Below are 19,527 nucleotides of genomic sequence, written 5' to 3'. Positions count from 1 at the left end.
GCAGCGAGTTCCAAGCACCCACCACCCTCTGTGTAAAAAAAAACTTGCCTCATACATCTCCTTTAAACCTTGCCCCTCGCACCCTAAACCTATGCCCCCTAGTAATTAAATCTTCCACCCTGGGAAAAAGCTTCTGACTATCCATTCTGTCCACACCTCTCATAATCTTGTAGGCTTCTATCAGGTCTCCCCTCAACCACTGTCATTCCAGTGAGAAAAACCAAGTTTCTCCAACCTCTTCTCATAGCTAACATCCTCCATACCAGGCAACATCCTGGTAAATCTTTTCTGTACCCTATTCACAGAGTAATCATGAGTGAGGCTACCTCTTAGATGCTGCGTTCAGGTTGTCTACTTTCAGACACTTACTACACTAGCAGAACTCAGGGCAATGTGATGAGAATGAATCTGAAACTCTTGGCCAAGTCATGAGCAGAGTTTCAGAACTAGCCTTTCACTCAAAGAGGAAGAGACAATGGACAGAAGAAATGTTTCTATTTCATCTTGGATGTAGGTATCACTGGCTGGGCAGCATTTATTATCCATCCCTAATTGGACTCAAGAAGGGGGTGGTGAATCACCCTCTTGAACCTCTGCATTCATGTGATGTAGGTACATTCACAGTACAAGGGAGCTCCAGGATTTTAACCCAGTGACAGTGAAGGAATGGCAATAAAGTTCCAAGTCAGGATGGGGTGAAGCTTAAAGGAGAACTTGCAAGTCGTAATACTCCCATCCACCTTCCGTCCTTTGCCTTCTACAGATTCTGTGCTTAGAAGCTGCTGTCTGAGGAACCTTGGTGAGTTCCTGTAGTGCATCGTGTAGGTGGTACACATTGCTGCTACTCTGCATCGGTAGGTGGAAGGGATGAACGATTAAATGGTGGAAGGGATGCCAAACCATTTTCCTGGATGGCATCGACCTTCTTAAGTGTTGCTGGAGCTGCACTCGCCCAGGCAAATGGAGAGGATTCCATCACACTCCTGACTTGTGTTTTGTAGATGGTGGACTGGCTTTGGGGAGACAGGAGGTGAGTTACTCACTGCAGTATTCCCAATCTCTGAACAGCTCTTTAGCCACAGTATTTACAGGGCTGGTCCAGTTCATTTACTGATCAAAGGTAACCCCTAGGATATTGATGGTGGGGGGATACAGCTATGGTAATGCTGTTGAATGTCAAGGAGAGGTGGTTATACTCTCTCTTTTTGGAGATGGTCACTGAAGGTTACTTGCCAGTTATCAGCAGATGCCTGAACATGGTCCAGGTCTCGCTGCAGGCAGATACAGACTGCTTCATTATCTGAGGAGACATGAATGCAACTGAACATGGTCCAGGATTTTATAACAAACAGTACAAGGTGAGATGTTAATTGTGTTAACTAGTGAGCTGAATGGGCCTGTAAGTTCAGAACTCAAAAAGACACAGGCATCAAATTAATAAGCTTAAAGAAAGACAAAAATTCTCAGCTGCTCCTGCTTCTGCTGGCTGCCCACTTTGCACTTTCTTGGAGAATATGATAACAGCAGCGTAGCACCGGGATAGCGACCTTACCTGAACAAAAACAGAAGTCCGCTTGGCAGGATCCCAAAGAAATTCAATTGTGTTTAGCTGTGTCGGATTTGCTCGAGGATCCACGATACCAACTGATAGAGGTAAGTCTGTGAAAAGTTACATTTTATCACCATTTTGAAGAGGATTTTCTTGGCAGTGAGACACAGGATGTGCTTCTTCCTGTCCCACACCATGCTAAATTCAAATTGCACGCACACAAAACATTCATGCAGGGAGCAGCTAAGATTTAGCATGACTAATCCTCAATCAGGTACTAAGGTGGAATAACAATCTCTAAGAAATTTTAACTGCTAATTAGCTACCTGTATCAGGTACATTTCCAAAGTCGTTAACAAAGCCCACTCTTGAAACGTGTACACGTTGGTGTTGTGATATCTTACTAGTTAAACTGTTAATACAGGTATAGTTGAATGGGTTGGCAGTCACAGTTCCAAAGCTCCAAAGATAGGTGTTTGTGTGTGTGCATGTGTGACAAATTTAATTAAACTGAAGACAGTTTGTAAGATTAAAAACATCAGAAGGATGTAGCATGAAAGCAAGTGTTTTGAAGTTGGGATGTGCAAAGCCAAGATGGGACATCGCTGAGCAGCAAGAGTAGACACTTGCATTAGAAAATAAGGGGTTAAATTGAAATTTAGCTGTTATATTTCAAAAGGACAATTTTACAACTGGCAAAAATCATAGACAAGTAAAGGAAAGTATTAAGCTAATTTTTACCAAAAGATGTAACCACAAAACAACACAAAGTAATGTTATATTCTGGTAAGGGGACTCCCAAAGATACCGAAGTGCAATAGATTTAAACATGAAAGGGAACAAATATATTTAAAGAGAGATTTGAAGAATTGTGAAGAGGACCGGGCAGAAGATCCTGAAGTATGCACTGTGCTTAGAGAAAGCTGTGAAAGAAGCACAGTGATCCCTAGCCACCCTCGCAGAGAAAACCGTTTTGTCTGTAAGGTTTTGCTACAACTCTCAGACTTCCATTATCGAGTCACAGTGAGATGCCCTGTGAAATACCTCCTCAAGAACCGAAGTGAATACCTGGTGGTAATTTTACTGGGATCTTTAACAATTCATTGGGATCATTGCTTGAAAAGAGGTGTTTAGCTCTGAGTTGAACTATGTGGAAATATTTTGGGAAATGTTTATAGAATGGCTTTTGAATCATAGAATCCGTACATTATAGAAGGCCATTTGGCCCATCAAATCTGCACCGACCACAATCCCACTGAGGCTCTATCCCCATAATCCCATACATTTACCCTGCTACTCCCCCAATACTAAGGACAATTTACTATGGCCAGTCAATCTCATCCACGCATCTTAACAGTGAAAATATAATCTTGCGTGTAACCATTTTCTTTTCTTTCTGTTAATATTTTAATGTTTAAAATATTCAAAAGCTGTTTTGCAATTCTTGCTCCTGACTTCAGTGCACATGTTTCCTCGTAAGAAAATGCAAATTGTTGTGATAGCTTGTCCAAGTTTCCCTTTTGGGGTTTGGGCAGCCTGGCAAATACCAGCTGCCGTATCGCGAGACAACCTAACAAAGAATCTGCTCACCCATGTCCAGAATGCGGTCTCCCGGCCTACTCCATCTCCAGCCCTCCAGCTGCTGGTGTTCCATGTACTGTAAACGACGATCGTGAAAAACCACACGGATAATGCTCTGCAAGACAATCCACAATTAACCGGCAGAGAATTGAGAAATCCGCAGCATTGCTGTGCACATAAATATCCAACAAAATAGAGAACGCACAGAAACTGCTGTCAGGGGTTTGGAATTATGGGCAGGATTTTTTGGATGGCAGGGTTTCTCGTCGCAGTACTCGAAGGGTCAGTGGGAAACCCATTCCCATTGACCACAGCAGCTCCTCAGCTAATAAATGATCCAAGGAATGTTAATTGACTGGATATGGAGTTTCTGCCCTTCACTGAGGCAGAAATCCCGCCTCCGGGAACTGCTGGCCAATCAGATTGACTGGCAGCTCCCTAGTCCCAGCAGCGCCAGTGGCAGTAGTGGCCAGGACTGGAAGTACAAGCAGGTCACCAGCTTCTAAATCCTGGAGTCCAGGATCCAGCAAGCACACAGTGGAGAAGGGAAGTTGTAGCTCAGAGGGATAGGAAGAGGGTACTGAGTTTCTTGTGGCAGAGGGCACCAGGCATGGGAGCATCCACGGGGACTATGATTTCCCACATGAGTTCCATGAGGGGGTCTCTAATTGATCTCCCTGTGGGGCTCATTGAATTCAAGTTCCTCCGGTAACAAGCCTGCCCATGTGGAACTTGTCACTTAAGCCCTTTATGTAGACATCAGAAAGGGTTTGCAAAACTGTTGTTCCTGTCGGGACTTATGTATGTACGCCACGGATCAGTGGCTTTACTTTGTGTTTCATGATAAATATTGTTCCTTTCCAGTCAGGCTTCCTGAGTGATTACAGAGACCCTCATATAAAGGTGGAGTTAAATCCAGTAAGCAGATTACTGCAGGATACTCACTTGTTAACACTGGGTATGAACTTCCAGATGAAGAATGCTTTGCGATAACAACACATCCACAAGGCGCCCCCTTCCCCACTGCACCAAAGTAGGGTGACCTGGCAGGTTCTTTCCCAGGCTCCGAACCCCTCCCTCCAGCCCTAACACTGAGACTTGCAGAAAGTACCCCTTAAGTGGCCAATAATTGGCTGCCGAAGGGCCCCAGTTGCAACTGGCCGTCGGTCTTGTTCACTTCATGTAAAGTTGCAGACAGGTCGGGTCGGTGGCTGGAAGACTACCCAGGGAATTCTTATGAAGTCGGATAGTCAGATGCTCTTTCCTAAGGTAGAAAAATCACGTACTGGGGAACGTGGGTTTAAGGTGCGTGAGGCGACGTTTAGAGGAAGTGTGCAAGGCAAGTGTTTTTTTTTACACAGAAGGTGATGAATGTCTGGAACGCGCTGTCCAAGGATGTGGTGGGAGCAGGTACAACAGCAGCACTTCAGGGGCAAAGAGATGAATACGTGAATAGGTTGGGAATGGAAGGATACGGACTCTGTAAATGCAAACAGTTTAGTTTAGGTAGGGATTATGTTCGGTGCAGGCTTGGAGGGCCAAAGGGCCTGTTCCCGTGCTGTATTTTTCTTTGGATTCGATAGCCTCCCCATTTGCAAACCCACTGGCAGGAAACAATGAAAATCTGTCCTGTAATCTCAACATTTTTACAAGCACAGATAACTCATATACGTATGTACTTTTTGCTGGAATTCTCCGACTTAAGTTTAATAAAATCACGAACCGGAAACAGAGTGATTTAGAAGTGACATTCCCTGGACCGTTCCTGCATCTCATCGCCATGGTGATCTTGTGCAATGCTTTATCTCTGCCAGGGACAGGGGGTCAGACAGCATGCTTTAGGATCTCTTGACAGTTCACCATCTCCATGGCAACACACACCTGGAGGATCTGCGCTCTCTCCAGATGTGAAATGGATGCCTCTCATCCCGCAAACTCTTACCTTTACATATTTGTCAACTACTTCCTGACCATCTCCCAGTTTTCTGTTGTCAAACATACGGATTTCATAAGATTGACCTAATTGATGAAGAAAAACAAAATGTCGGCAGGTTTAGTTAGAAATGGCGAGATTCAAGTTACACGATAATTCAAATTATTTATAGAATCATCGAATCCCAACAGTGCAGAAGGAGGCCATTCGGCCCACTGACAACAATCCCACCCAGGCTCGATCGCTGCAACCCCACAAATTTATCTTGCTATTTCTCTGACACCCAGCATTAATTTAGCATGGCCAATCAACCTAACCTGCGCATCTTTGGACAGCGGGAGCAAAACGGAGCATCCAGAGGAAACCCACACAGATACAGGAAGAATGTGCAAATTCCAAACAGACCGTGGCCCAAGCCAGGAATCGAACCCGGGTCCTTGGCGCCGTGAGGCAGCAGTGTTAACCTCCGTGCCATCCAACATTTAAACACTAAATTACTTTTCTACGTCACTCAATTCAAATTGCTGCATTATTCAATTTTATTAGCTGCAGAGGCCAAGTGATAAGGATTTATCCAGGTTGCTCATTTGCACTTTTAGATCAGAAATCTTGGATTGGTTTCGACTGTGTGGAACAGATAGGTGGCACTGTGGGTAGCACGGCTACCTCACAGCACGAGGGTCTTGGGTTTGATTTGTGGCTCCGTTCACTGTCTGTGTGGAGTTTGAACATTCTCCCCATGTCTGCATGGGTTTCCTCCAGGTGTTTCGGTTTCCTCCCATAGTCTGGAAGGTGTGCGAGTTCGGTGGATTGGACATGCTAAATTGCCCAATAGTGTCAGGGGGATGAGCGAGGGTAAATGCATGAGATTATGGGGAAAGAGTCTGGATGGGATTGTGGTCATTTCAGACTCAATGGGCCAAATAGTCTCCTTCTGCACTGTAGGGATTCTGTGTGTTCTAGATTTCACATTTATCAATGTTTATTTTGAGGTGGGATTCAGTCAGTCTTCTCCCTCTGTCTCTCAAAACAGTATTTCAGACATTCCAATAGATAGATATATTGTTATCCAAAAATGTCCCCTCATCTGGAGGTTCATATCCAGTGTTAACACGAGCCATCCTGCAGTAATTTGCTTACTGGATTCAGCTCAGCTCTTATGCTGTGTTGTCTAGAGTGCTCTCCAACACTGTAGATATTGCCTCACAGACTCGAAGAGTACAGCACACTTTTTAACTTCACTCACACCAGGCAAAATTATTTTAGATGAAGTATATGTTTTATGTAGGTGCGTACTCAGAAAACATATTTAATCAATTAACTTTTATAAGAATGCATTTGGTTCAAACTGAATGGGTCTTGGAATCAGAAGTTTGAATTCTATAAATAGAGTTTTGTTTTATGTCTCCTTGTTAATTCTATGTTCACTTCTGACAGGACTGGCTACTCCAAAAAATTGTGTTTGTTTTAAAATCTCAAACCTCCAGCTCTTAATCCAGTAGATCAGAATTCAACAGAATTCTGTAAATTTCTTGAATTGGACGCTCTCAGCTAAACTCAATATTACCCCAGTATAGACACAGCCAATTATCAAAAGAAGACAGATACCAGGATGGCAATGGACAACATAGTGACAAATGGGAACATTCCACATAGCTGTTCGAAACATGCAAATTTTCATCATGGCTAGACTAAATCATAAATGGTACACTTGGTTAGGCCGTATTTGGAATACTGCATGCAGTTCTGGTCATCACTCTACTGAAGGACATGAAAGCTTTGGAGAGAGTGCAAAGAAGGTTCATCAAGATGTTGCCTGGCCTCGAGGGTGTTGGCTATGAGGAGAGATTGAATAAACGAGGATTGTTTTCACTGGGGAAGACAGAGGCTGAGGGGAAACCTGATGGAGGTCTACAAATTTATGAGAGGCACAGATCAGGGTGGATAGTCAAAGGCTTTTTCCCAGGGTGGAAGTGTCAATTACAAAAGGAGCACAGGCTCAAGATGAGCCTGGTTTTATCTCAGTCGGGCAGCATGGTCAGTGCAGGCTTGGAGGGCCGAAGGGCCTCTTCCTGTGCTGCAATTTTCTTTGTTCTTTGACCATACTAAATTTTCCCTCAATGTACCTGAACAAGTGCCGGAATGTGGCGACGAGGGGATTTTCACAGTGAATTCATTGCACTGTTAATGTAAGCCTACTCATGACACTAATAAATAAACTTTAAACTTCAAACTATAGGAACAGGGCGATCATGGAGGGAAAACAGATCAGCTCCTCTCCCATTCAATCCTAGGGAATAAGGAACACCGTCACGGAGATATCCGCAAGCTTAGCATTCCTGCAACAACAGAAAAAAAAAACCCAGTGAAAGAGAGTCAGATTCGGAAGGAGAAATGAGGGAATAACGGAGAGGGGAAAATAAACAAAAGGCAACTCTCAACTTTGATACCTTGGTTGAGATAAGTCAGTGTTTCTTCGTGGAGTTTGACAGCAGGAGATGTGGCTGCACAGAGCACATACTGGAACGGCAGCAGCTTGGCACCACTTCCTGGAACGAGGTTTGATTCCTCATGTTTAAGGACTGGAAATGTCAGAACATCACTGAAATGGAACAACAGACATTCATCAGCTGTAGAAAGCTCGATCTAAACTCACGGCGCACAAATCTTTATATTGCGGTCAACAAAAGGAGAAAGGCAAACATCACCAGGATGACAATAAGGACCATTTTACACTTTAGTGTCATCACTGGTACAGTGGGAGTGGACTGATTTCCATTGCTCATGGGCCTCGCTGGCTGGTCAGCATTTATTGCCCATCCCTAGTTGCCCTTTCAGAGGGCAGTTGAGTTTCAACCAAATTGCTGCGTCTCTGGATCTCACATGTAACCACAGTGTGGAGATGCTGGCGTTGGACTGGGGTAACTTTGGGACCATGCCTGCATGCCCTCTCTCCACTCACATTGTCTGTACCTTTAAGACTTGATTACCTGTAAAGACTTGTATTCCAACCATTATCTTGTAAGTTGAGTTGTGTCTGTATATGCCCGGTTTGTGAACACAAGTCCTCACTCAGCTGATGGAGGAGCAGCACTCCGAAAGCTTCTGTTGCCAAATAAACCTGTTGGACTTTAGTCTTGTCTCACATGTAGGCCAGACCAGGTAAGAACAACAGATTTCCTTCTCTAAAGGACATTAATGAACCAGATGGGTTTTTCTGACAATCGACAATGGTTTCATCAGTAGATTCTTAATTCCAGATATTTTTATTGAATTCAAATTCCACTATCTGCCATGGTGGGATTCGAACCCGGGTCCCCAGGACATTAGTTGAGTTTTTGGATTAATAGTCTAGTGATAATCCCACTAGGCCATGATCTCCCCTTGTCAAGACGAACTTAAGGGTTTGCTGAAGGTTGGGTACCTCAAAATGTATTAACTCAGTAATAAATCTCAAATCCAAACACTCATTCACTTAGTATTATTTTGCTAACACTTAAATTCAGCCTTAATTTACTATCACCGCTGAGATGTTGGCCTGATTTTTTTGGCTGTCGGGCATATATATTCAATGGAAGTGGGCATAAAACACGCTTCCACCTATGATCGGGCCCAGGGTGTGATTTCACCTTGGCTGGACAACTATCAGCCAGCCAGTGTGAAACGTACACTCAGAGTGGGATTTTCTGGCTGCTCTTTTCCCAATTCCATCCAAGGTCATCGGATTTCGGCATGGTCCCTATCCCACCTTCTACGATGCCCATGGCGGGTGGCACAGAAAAATACCAGCCTGAATGCCAGACAGGATGGGACGCTGGATGCTGAGGGAAGTGATGATACAGGCTGTCCGAAGCTGACACCTGCCTCAGAGAGTTGCAGTATTGTTCCGATAACCTTTGCACCAAGAAAATGCTGCAAACTCTCACTAGCATGATGCTGCCTCATAGCGCCAGGGATCGGGGTTCGATTCCTGACTTGTGTGACTGTCTGTGTGGAGTTTGTACATTCTCTGCGTGGATCGAAAGATGTGCAGGTTAGGTGGATTGGCTATGCTAAATTTTGCCCCTTAGTTGTGGGTTAGGAGGATTAGTGGAGTAAATACACGGGTTACGGGGCTTGGGCCTGGGTAAGGTGCTCTGTCGGAGGGTCGGTGGAGACTCTGAGCCAAATGGCCTCTTTCTGCATTGTAGGAATTCTATGATTAGCACATTGTTGTTTGTGGGAGCTTACTGGATATAAATTGACTGCTATTTTTCCCACAATAGCGATCGCACTTCAAAAGCATTTAATTGGCATCATGAAAGAAGCTATGTAAATGCAAGTCTTTGTTGTTACCAGTCATCACAGTGTTGAGCCCAGGCTTTAGAAAGTGACCTCTTTGCTGTTTTTCTGAGATCATTCTGCAGTTAAAACTCCCAGTGGGTGGATTGACATCTTGTGATATCACAGCTATTAATGATTCACCTACATTTGCTGAACTATTTCACGGTCAGGGCATTATCCAAACTCTGGAGTCATTGTAAAATCTGAAATTGTGAGCCCTCCACACCCCCCAAGTGTGTAAAACCCTTTTTCTCTTCCTTTGTGATGTCTCATGTGTGAATGCTTTACATTCCACCCGGAATCACTGGGCAGAACTCCAGCACACGGGATGGGAAAGTCCTTCTTCCCAGCTCGGAGAAAAAGTCATCCAGGCTCGAAACATTGGCTCTATTCTCCCTCCATAGAGGCTGTCAGATCTGCTGAGGTTTTCCAGCATTTTCAATTTTTATTGTGGGAAAGTCCTTGAAACTGACCTCCAAAGATGAGTGGGTTAGGTAGGGCGGCCGTGATAAATTGCCCCTTAGTGTCAGGGGAACTAGGAGATGGGGGGTTACAGGGATAGGACCTGGGTTGGATTGTTGTCAGTGCAGGCTCGATGGGCCAAATGATTTCTTCTGCACTACCCTGATCCTGGGGTCAGGATCCCTTGGGACCTAACCCTCTTCTGGCTTTCCCAGGTGCAGGTTGCTTCTCCAGTAAGAAAGCAATTGAGAGCAACTAAGAGCCTTTCTAATCATGGAATCCTTCTTCTGTAGCAAAGCACGTGATCCACACAGTGTCTGCAACCCATCTGGCTGGAGAATGGTGAGTGGACAAGGGAGAAAGACTCACCACAGAGTGAAACTGACCTGTGTGGACAGTATCAAGGTGAAAATGGCAGACCTTGTGGGGAGGCAATGGTCTAGTGGTATTTATCTCTAAACAATTAATCCAGAAACTCAGCTAATGTTCTGGGGACCCGGGTTCGAACCCCACCAAAGCCACTCTGTGAGACACGTCTGGATTTATTGGCTCAGCTGGCCCTCCTTTCCATGTATTATAAAGACCCTTGTCGTGGATCACGCTGAGAGGGGATAAATGTTGTAGATGAACTCCAAAGCTCTGTAAGGACTTTGATGGAGCCACATGTAGACAGTGGTGACATCGCCCTTTAGGTCCACACATTCTTACATTGACTGACTGTTCCCATCATATCGGGATGCCAGGCCCTTCCCACTTCACACCCCACCCTGACCCCACTCCATACCCCCCATTCACCACTGACTCATCCCCGAGCCATCACACAAGCTGCCATTCCCCTGCTCTCCTCCCCTGTGCCCCAGAGTTCAATAAGGAAAACTAAGACCTCAGACACAAATGCACAAAGCCAGAAGTTACACCTTTTTAAACAAATGTGAACCTAGGGCTCCACAGGATTCTCCGCTGACTTGATCATGAAGATCGGATGCATTACAAAAGATTTGAATTTTTTTTATTCGTTTGTGGGACACAGGAATCGCTGGCTGGCCAGCATTTATTGAACTTTCCTAGTTGCCCTTGGAGAGCAAATGAGAGGCAACCACATTGCTGTGGCTCTGGAATCACAAGTAGGCCAGACCAGGTAAGGATGGCAGATTTCCTTCCCTAAAGGACAGTAGTGAATCAGATAGGTTTTCCTGACTATCAATAACGGTGTTATGGTAGATTCTTAATTCCCAATTTTTTTGTTGAATTCAAATCCCACCATCTGCTATGGTGGGATCCAAACCCAAATCCCCAGAGTATTCACGAAGTTTCAGGATTAATAGTCTGGTGATAATACTACTCAGTCATTGTCTCCTCATATTCATGGCAATGCAAACATATTACAAGCAGGGACCAGCCACATACAGCATGAGACCTGACTCTCCGCAAACGCACCACTCAATTAATCTCTAAACTTTAACCTGCCATCAAGAAAATTTGAGCTGCCACCTAATTAAAGTCATTCCCCACGGCGGTTAGGATTATATTCACTGGAGTTTAGAAGAGTGAGAAGCGATCTCACAGAAACTTATAAAATTCTAACAGGGTTAGACAGAGTAGATTCAGAAAGAATGCTCCCAAGGGTGGGGCAATCCAGAACCAGGGGTCACAGTTTGAGGATAAGGGGTAGAAAAGGTTTTAGGACTGAGGTGAGGAGAAATTTCTTCACCCACTGAATGTAGTTGAAGCCAAACCATTGTCTGATTTCGAGAAACAATTAGATATAGATCTTGGGGCTGGAGGAATCAAGGGATATGGGAGGAAGGATTGGGGGGGGGGGGGGGGCGGAAATCAGGATATTGAATTCAACGATCATCCATGATCAAAATGAATGTTGGAGCAGGCTTGAAGAGCTGAACAGCCTGCTTCTAGTTTCCATGTTTCTATCCTGCCCATTGCAAGCTCCATAAAATTACCCGACTCCCCCTCCCCCAATATTTGCTCTGGTGGGTAAAGGCGTAATTACAGGCCGCAATATAAGATAATCACAAAGCAATTCAATTAGGGAATTCAGAAGAAGCCTTTCCTTCTTTATTCTTTCATGTCGGGGGGAGTGCGGAGGGACGGGGGGGGGGAGATTTTTAGGGACAGTCACCCTGATCACCTCCCTGGGTCTAATGTATAAAGGGCAGGACATTTTAATGAGGTTCTCAAATACACCTAAACCTCCAGAAACAAAATTCATTTCTTTTTTCTGTTACTCATAAATCTGGCCACAAATCAGGAAGGAACATTTTGGGAAATCCTTCACTGGTGTGGGTGTATCCCTCTCCACGGCTCACTGCAGTACAATGCAAAGTTGAAGTATTCAATATTTGGAAGGTGCCGCTCAATGCCAAATAAATTCAGAGGAACACGAGGTGGTTAATTATTAATTCCTGCCTTGCAAACATCCAGCTGCCTTATTTCCACGTGTCTTAATGTGTCCAGAGGGTGCAGCATTAAGCTGTCTCTTCAGAAACCTATTCTCCCTACAGCCCTGCTGCATCTGAATCAATCTCAATCCTGGAATTAAATACAAATTGGTTTTCTGTTGTTGCAAAACCTGAAGGAACAGTCTGGGAATGTCTTGTTGCTGCAACCTTTATCATTGAGCTTGGCTGTAATCCTATGAAGTATTATATGTAAGTGTTATTTAGCATTCACAAGGCAATGTCAGGGGGTTCAATGATCCAGGTAAAGTCACATAGTGACAATTAAACAAAAACCAATCACTTCCTATCACTGCAGGAAATTATGACTTTAAACAGGACAAAAATGTAATCTGAGAATGCAACAAACAGAAAGTCTTCTCCAGGGTCTGAGAGCAAAGGCAAATATTGCATAAAATCTCAAGATCATTGAGGGTGAGAAAGGTAATTTGTCTATCTTAACTCACTGTAAGAGAGGTTTAGGATAACCTGGGACTAAAAAGGTTAATAGATCAAGATGGACTAATTTAGTGTGAATATAGTATAAAATAAGTACAAAGTACCTGGGGTTACAAAGGTACATTTTGTAGAGAAATACATATAACTACTGTTAGAGAACTTAAACATGTGTTTTTGGAAAACATACTATATTCCGTATCAAAAGCATATACCTTGGCTAATGACATTCTAGGGCGTGCTGGGATACAGCTGAGTGAGAAAAACCACATTCCTTGAAAACAGTACAGCTACTGAGCAAAACCTCTTATCAGTGTAGGTCCCAGATAATTCGAGCAATCCCAGACAATCAGATGAATAGAGCAATACCACCTCTCGATAAAGAATTGTGAGGAGACAGTGAAAATGAACTTTTGAATTCTATGGACCTACGTATTGGGGTTACTAGGAGACAGTGTGAAAAAACTTTCAGACTTTACGAAATCATGCATTCTCATGCTGCCAGAGAGTAAAATGTTATTGGCCAAGGTAAATGCTCATACTAAAATGATTGGCTAGGGTGAACAGAGTAGAGAGGCAATTGATTTTTGAAAATTTCCTGAATGTACTACTGATAACAATGCAATTTAGGATAATTGGAGCTGCCCCAAATTGTTCTCCTACATGCGTGGAACTAGGCTTGGACAATAAAGCACGTCTTCAGCCAGAATTACTGTCCCTGAGAGTCTTTTATACTAGGTCTCCCAAAAAGCTCATATGCTCAGCCATCTAGCAAAATCTAGCAACCCAGGACACAGTAAAAGGAGATGTAGTCTGAATACAGTGCTACAAAAAATGATCTAATGTAAATTATACTGATCCTAACTTGCATCAAATCTTGTTCAATCATCCCCCCTCAACATGCTGACCCATGCTGGTTCCTGATTAAGCTCTGACGAAGGGTCATCCTGGCTTGAAAACATTGGCTCTATTCTCTCTCCACAGATGCGATCAGACCTGCTGAAATTTTCCAGCCTTTTCTGATTTAATTGCTTGCTTGTGGTGACTGTGGCTTCTGTTGACATGGACCTGAAGTCTGGAATTCCCTCCAGAACCACCCCGTCTCTCTAACTCTCTCTCCTCTCTTAAAATGCCCCTTAAACATCTATCTCTTTGACCAAGCTTTTGTTTCCGTCTAAATGTCTCCTTTAGTAGCTGTCAGATTTTGTTTGATGATGCTTCTGTGAAATACTTTGCAATGTTTTACCACGTTTCACATACTGCACAAACACAGGTTGCTGCAATAGATTTCAGTTGCAAGACAAATGTGACATGCTGAACTCTATCAAGGATAGAACAAGGTTGGCAAACATGCCCTTTTGTGGTGAAATGGATTAGATTGCTGGATCCTGGTTTAGCAGCTTTGTTCCATTATTCTATTATCCATACATCCTTAGCACGTACAAAATGAGATAATTCCGCTGCGCACTGACCACACACTCATCTGAACACATTCCATGGTTTTACTGATTTTTAACCTTATGCTACCATCCATCACTTCAGCTAAGCGTAGCTGATGCAAAAACTGATACTTTCACAAAACTAAATCCTCTTCAGAGTGGCTATAAGCACTGATTTGAACATTACAATTTGTTGGAATAATGACAAGTTCTGACAGAAACCCACTGACCCAAAGTAAGAACGTAAGAACAATAAGGACTAACAGCAGTAGACGACCATCTGGTCCCTCAAGCTTGCTGCATCATTCTTAAAATAGTGCAGATTGGAAGAAGCCAGTTTAATGGCACTCGAGTTAAATGGCATGTTGGATATTGTGTTCAGTTCTGAATGCCGAGAAACAAGAGAGACTTTCAAAGGCAGGAAGCAACGCTGAGAAAAAAAAATCCCTGGAGTTGATCTTCAGCTGATCTGAGGCCATTCGGCCCTGACAGCAGGGTTTACTCCATGCTATCTCATGGAATTTTAAGACAGTTAGGAGTATAGATGTTTTGTACTGCACGTAAACCAATGATGCGTATAAAATCTCATCAATTATTCACGCATATTAGATTGAAACACCTTCAATATACGGTTTAAAGTTTATTTATTAGTGTCACAAATAGGTGAACCGAGTCTGACCTGAGCCTTTGTGCAGCCTACAGTAAACCCCTGTCTTTCTCACCAGCTCCGTTAGAAAAAAGCAGCCTGTTAATATATAATTGCCTAAAAATGTACATTCAATACTTCCCTCAGCCGGTGAGAAAGCACAGAGGGAAGCTCTTGGTCAGTACCTAACAAGAGCAAACACGGGATTTTAAAACAGCCACCCTCCAGGAACAGTTTACGTAGTTAATTTCTTTGACATTGGCGGAAAGCAGAATCGATCAGGTTCCAGCAAATATTTGAACAAGATGTGCTCTGCAGTTGGACAGAGGGTAATTATAGGGTAAAAGCAAATTACTGCAGATGCTGGAACCTGAAACCAAAAGAGAAAACGCTGGAAAATCTCAGCAGGCCTGGCAGCATCTGTAAGGAGAGAAAAGAGCTGATGTTTCGAGTCCAGATGATCCTTTGTCAAAGCTAAAAAGGCACAGAAAGTGGGAGATATTTATACTGCAAGGGGGCGATCCTTTCTCAACTCCCAGTTTTACCACAACCTAAAGTCCTCATTTGATATTTGGACAGCCTAATTTTCAAAATCTGAGGTTTTTATATAAGGACATTGCCTGTTTAATTTTACAAAAGAAAGTAAGCCACAAGGTGGAAACTAACTAAAGACATAGTGACCACTGAAAACAAATTGGTTTCGTAAGAGGCCATTGGGTCCATCGCGTCTGTGCTAATTGAAGGAGCAATCCCATTAATTCCACTCCCTCCTGCTTTGGTTCCAGAACACTTTTTTTCACATCTCAAGTGTTTAACTTTTTAAAAAATGTATTCCTTTTTCGGAGTTACAAAGGCAATGAGCAGAATGGACAAGACAAGCTCTAATCCATCCCTTTGCTTCTCAGGAAAAAAATTCAAACTTTTGGAACCGACAAAACAGACATCCAAGATCCAAAAACAGGTACTTTGTACCTGATTTCAAGTTTAACTGAAATTAATCCACAATTTGCAGGCACAAACACACAATATACATCACACGGATATCCTTTTAAATCAGACTAAGTCCTCCTGGACCGGGAATCAACCCTTCCTCGGGATTTCTTTAACCTGAGCACTCACTTACCGAAGGTAACTGCTTGCCGTGTGCTGCTGCTGCTGTTGCTGTTGGTGCGGGAAGTGGTGGAAATGTTCCGGCTGTTTGTGCCAAAACAGCATTGTGCAGCTGGCTGAGTTTGTCGGCAGGGAAATGTGTGAGAATCCAACCTGACGCTTTGCTAAATCCCCACCCAACTCCGCCTCCCAAACTTCCCCAGCCTCTTTCATTCGCCCGGAGACGCCAAAGGTTCAAGTCACTTTCTGACAGTCCTGACCGCCCTCTTGCAGGTTAGCATCACCTCACACCTTTAGAACATCTCCTCCCGGCGCTGAGACCACCGGCTCCCATCTTTAGGTCATCAGTTCCCAGCACTGAGACCATCACTTCCCATCTTTAGACCACTGGCTGCCGGCACTAAGACCATCACCTGAATATCAAGAAACCTGTACTTTGGGGTACAGTTCTGGACACCAAAGGATATTATTAAAATAGAAAGAGTGCAGACAAGATTTACCAGGATGCCATGATGGCTTGAGTTATAAGGAGAGGCTGGGGATAGACTGGGACTTTTTCCTCTGGAGCGTTGGAGGCTAAAGGGTGACCTTATAAAGGTCTATAAAATAATGAGGGGTGTAGGTCAGCTACATAGTCAATATCCTTTCCCAAAGATAGGGGAGTCTATAACTTCAGGGAATAGGTTTAAGGTGAGGGGAGGGATACAAAATGGTCCAGAGGGGCAATTTTGTTTCACACAGAGGGTGGTGAGTGTCTGGTACAAGCTGCCAGAGGCAGTAGTAGAGACTGGTAAATTTTATCTCTTAAAAAGCGTTTAGACAGTTACATGAGTAAGATGAATGTAGAGGGAAATGGGCCAAATGCAGGCCATTGAGACTAGCTTAGTCGTTATGATAAAGGGGCAATGTGGACAAGTTGGGCTGGAGGGCCTGTTTCCATGCTGTAAACCTCTATCTTCTCCCAGCATCGAGAAAAATACCTGATGTGTCGGCCCACACCCAAATATTCACACCTCCTCCTTCTGTTACCAACTGACACTAAATGCTCTGTTTTTGTCTTTGACAGAGTACTTTACCCAGGTCCACCCGGCTGTCCTATCCCCAGGACTGCACACATTTACCATCCATCTAATCCCCCAAACCTACACATCTTTGGACACTAAGGGGCAATTTTACCATGGTCAGTCCACCTACCCTGCACATTTTTGGACTGTGGGAATAAACCCACGCAGATACAGGGAGACTGACTGTGTGGAGTCTGCACAGTCACCTAAGGCTTGAAGGCAGAAAAAAGCCATAAAGATGGGTACCTGGCATAAAAATAGCTGTCCGGCCCATAAGGGGTTAAGAGGCATTAAACCTGCACTGACTTCCAGCACAGACACTGACTTTCAAACACAGACAATCACTTAAAATTGAAACCACAGGACAGACAGTTAATTGAATTAAAACAGGGAACAAACGCTTCCGGAAGCCAGACACCTTAAAAGAGATAAAGATAGTCCTGGGATAATGGGGGTCTGATAGGGAGATTAAGAGAAACACAAAGGAACCATGTACTACAAGAATAGAATAAATTATGTCATTGATAGAGAGGAAATGTACCCATTCATGGAACAATGTGATATTGAAACAATAATGGCTGTACCTGTCCATAATAATGAGCTAAGAAATGTTGTACCCATTTGACTATAACGATGTGATAATCGTGTCCGGTCCACCTATTGTGTAAAGGGTATAAGAGGTGGACTGCTTCTATTGTTTCATCGAGAGAAGGTAGCTGTGCAGTAGTGTGAGGTGCTGGTGCCTTCTCTCCATGAAGCTTCGTTAAATAAAACTGTATTGCTGTTCCTCTAGTCTGACTCCGAAGTGGTAATTTTTTCCCACAACAGACTGAAATTGAACCCAGGTCTCTGGCGCTGAGGCAGCAAGGCTAACCACTGTGCCGCCCCAGTTTAATTAAAAGGTTACTTAAAAAGGTGCTCACATAATTGGACAATTTTTTAAAAAATCTGAGTGATGGATCATCTACCCAACTTTAAAATCAGCACTGTAAAGCGAAATCCTTAGTCTCCCTATCTCTGCAATATCCTCCTACTTTCCAATTCTCCAAGAAATCCTCATACTCTAATATTGCCTGTCACTAATGGCTGTGCATCAGGTGGCTTGACTCCAAGCACTGATATTCCCTCCCTACACATCATCACCTCTCTACCAAGATTGGTGGAACGGCAAATTGCGCGGAGGGTGGGGAGAGTCTACAGAAGGATCTAGATAGGCTGGGCGAATGGGCCAGGAACTGGCAAATGGAATTTAATGTTGGCAAGTGCGAGGTGGTCCACTTTGGTAGGAATAATGGTAGGAAGGATTATTACTTACGTGGCGAAAAACTGCAGCAGGCGACGGTGCAGAGGGACCTCAGGGTCCTTGTGCATGAGTCGCAAAAACCCAGCTTGCAGGTGCAGCAGGTGGTCAGGAAGGCTAATGGGATGCTGGCCTTCATAGCGAGGGGGATTGAATATAAAAGTAGGGAGGTCTTGCTGCAGCTGTATAGGGCACTGGTGAGGCCGCAACTGGAGTAGTGTGTGCAGTTTTGGGCGCCGTACTTACGCAAGGATATTTTGGCCTTGGAGGGAGTGCAGAGGAGGTTTACTAGGCTGATGCCGGAGTTGAGGGGGTTGAGCTATGAGGAGAGGCTGAATAAACTAGGCTTGTACTCGTTAGAGTTTAGAAGAATGAGGGGAGATCTCATTGAGACATATATGATGATGAATGGGATGGATAGGATAGAGGTGGCGAGACTCTTCCCGCTTAGAAAGGACAGTAGGACTAGGGGGCACAGCCTCAAGATAAAGTGGGGGTGGTTTAGAACGGAGTTGAGGAAGAACTTCTTCACTCAAAGGGTGGTGAATCTCTGGAATTCTCTGCCCGTTGAAGTGGTGGAGGCTGCCTCGCTAAATATTTAAGACGTGGGTTGATGGGTTTTTGATAAGAGAGGGGATTAAGGGTTATGGGGAGAGGGCGGGAATGTGGAACTGAGCCACGACAGATCAGCCATGATCTTATTGAATGGCGGGGCAGGCTCGAAGGGCTAGATGGCCTACTCCTGCTCCTATTTCTTATGTTCTAACCTACAAAGCTTTTGGTCATCTGACCCAACATCTCCCTATGTAGCTCCTGGGAAACTTTGGGCTGTTTTATAGTGTCAAAAGCACTAAATAAATACAAGTTGTTGTTGTTGTTATGGTGAAAATGAGTAAAGAAGGTACAATAGAAAATACTGTTCAAGGTGATACACATGATACCCACTTGGTAACATACACACATCAAGCCTTGAATAGCACACATTGGTTCACATCCACTCCAGCTAACTTTTGTCAATTCCGAGTCCACACTTTATAAAATATTTCATGATCACCAGGTAACCGGAGATATTTTATAGGCTATGGACTAGAAATTTAGGGTTAAGGTGATGCCGGAAGGGCGGGCTCTGAATGAAACTGGCCCAACTAAATTTCAATGAATAATGCAAACACATGCACAAAGTGATCCTCCAATATCTAAAACTTTTTTTT

General features: G+C 43.9%; 1 protein-coding gene across 2 annotated transcripts in view; it reads right to left on the bottom strand.

The window, feature by feature from the left end:
- Positions 1 to 16,078, bottom strand: part of tfcp2l1 (transcription factor CP2-like 1) — a 48,280-nt gene extending 32,202 nt beyond the window's left edge. For both annotated transcript variants that reach the window (XM_080199473.1, XM_080199474.1), the window contains exons 1-5: positions 15,966 to 16,078; positions 7,514 to 7,665; positions 5,073 to 5,149; positions 3,140 to 3,245; positions 1,553 to 1,659 (exon numbers count right to left, since the gene is read on the bottom strand). In XM_080199473.1, the coding sequence (XP_080055599.1) occupies positions 1,553 to 1,659; positions 3,140 to 3,245; positions 5,073 to 5,149; positions 7,514 to 7,665; positions 15,966 to 16,057 (534 nt within the window). In that variant the 5' untranslated portion in view covers positions 16,058 to 16,078. The remainder of the gene's footprint in view (positions 1 to 1,552; positions 1,660 to 3,139; positions 3,246 to 5,072; positions 5,150 to 7,513; positions 7,666 to 15,965) is intronic.
- Between the last annotated feature and the right edge of the window lie 3,449 nt (positions 16,079 to 19,527).

Source organism: Carcharhinus amblyrhynchos, chromosome 11 (assembly GCF_965287045.1).
Source record: "Carcharhinus amblyrhynchos chromosome 11, sCarAmb.v2.hapA, whole genome shotgun sequence".
NCBI lineage: Eukaryota > Metazoa > Chordata > Chondrichthyes > Carcharhiniformes > Carcharhinidae > Carcharhinus > Carcharhinus amblyrhynchos.
The sequence above is the reverse complement of the archived record's forward strand: the minus strand, read 5'-3'. Positions and strand labels throughout refer to the sequence as shown.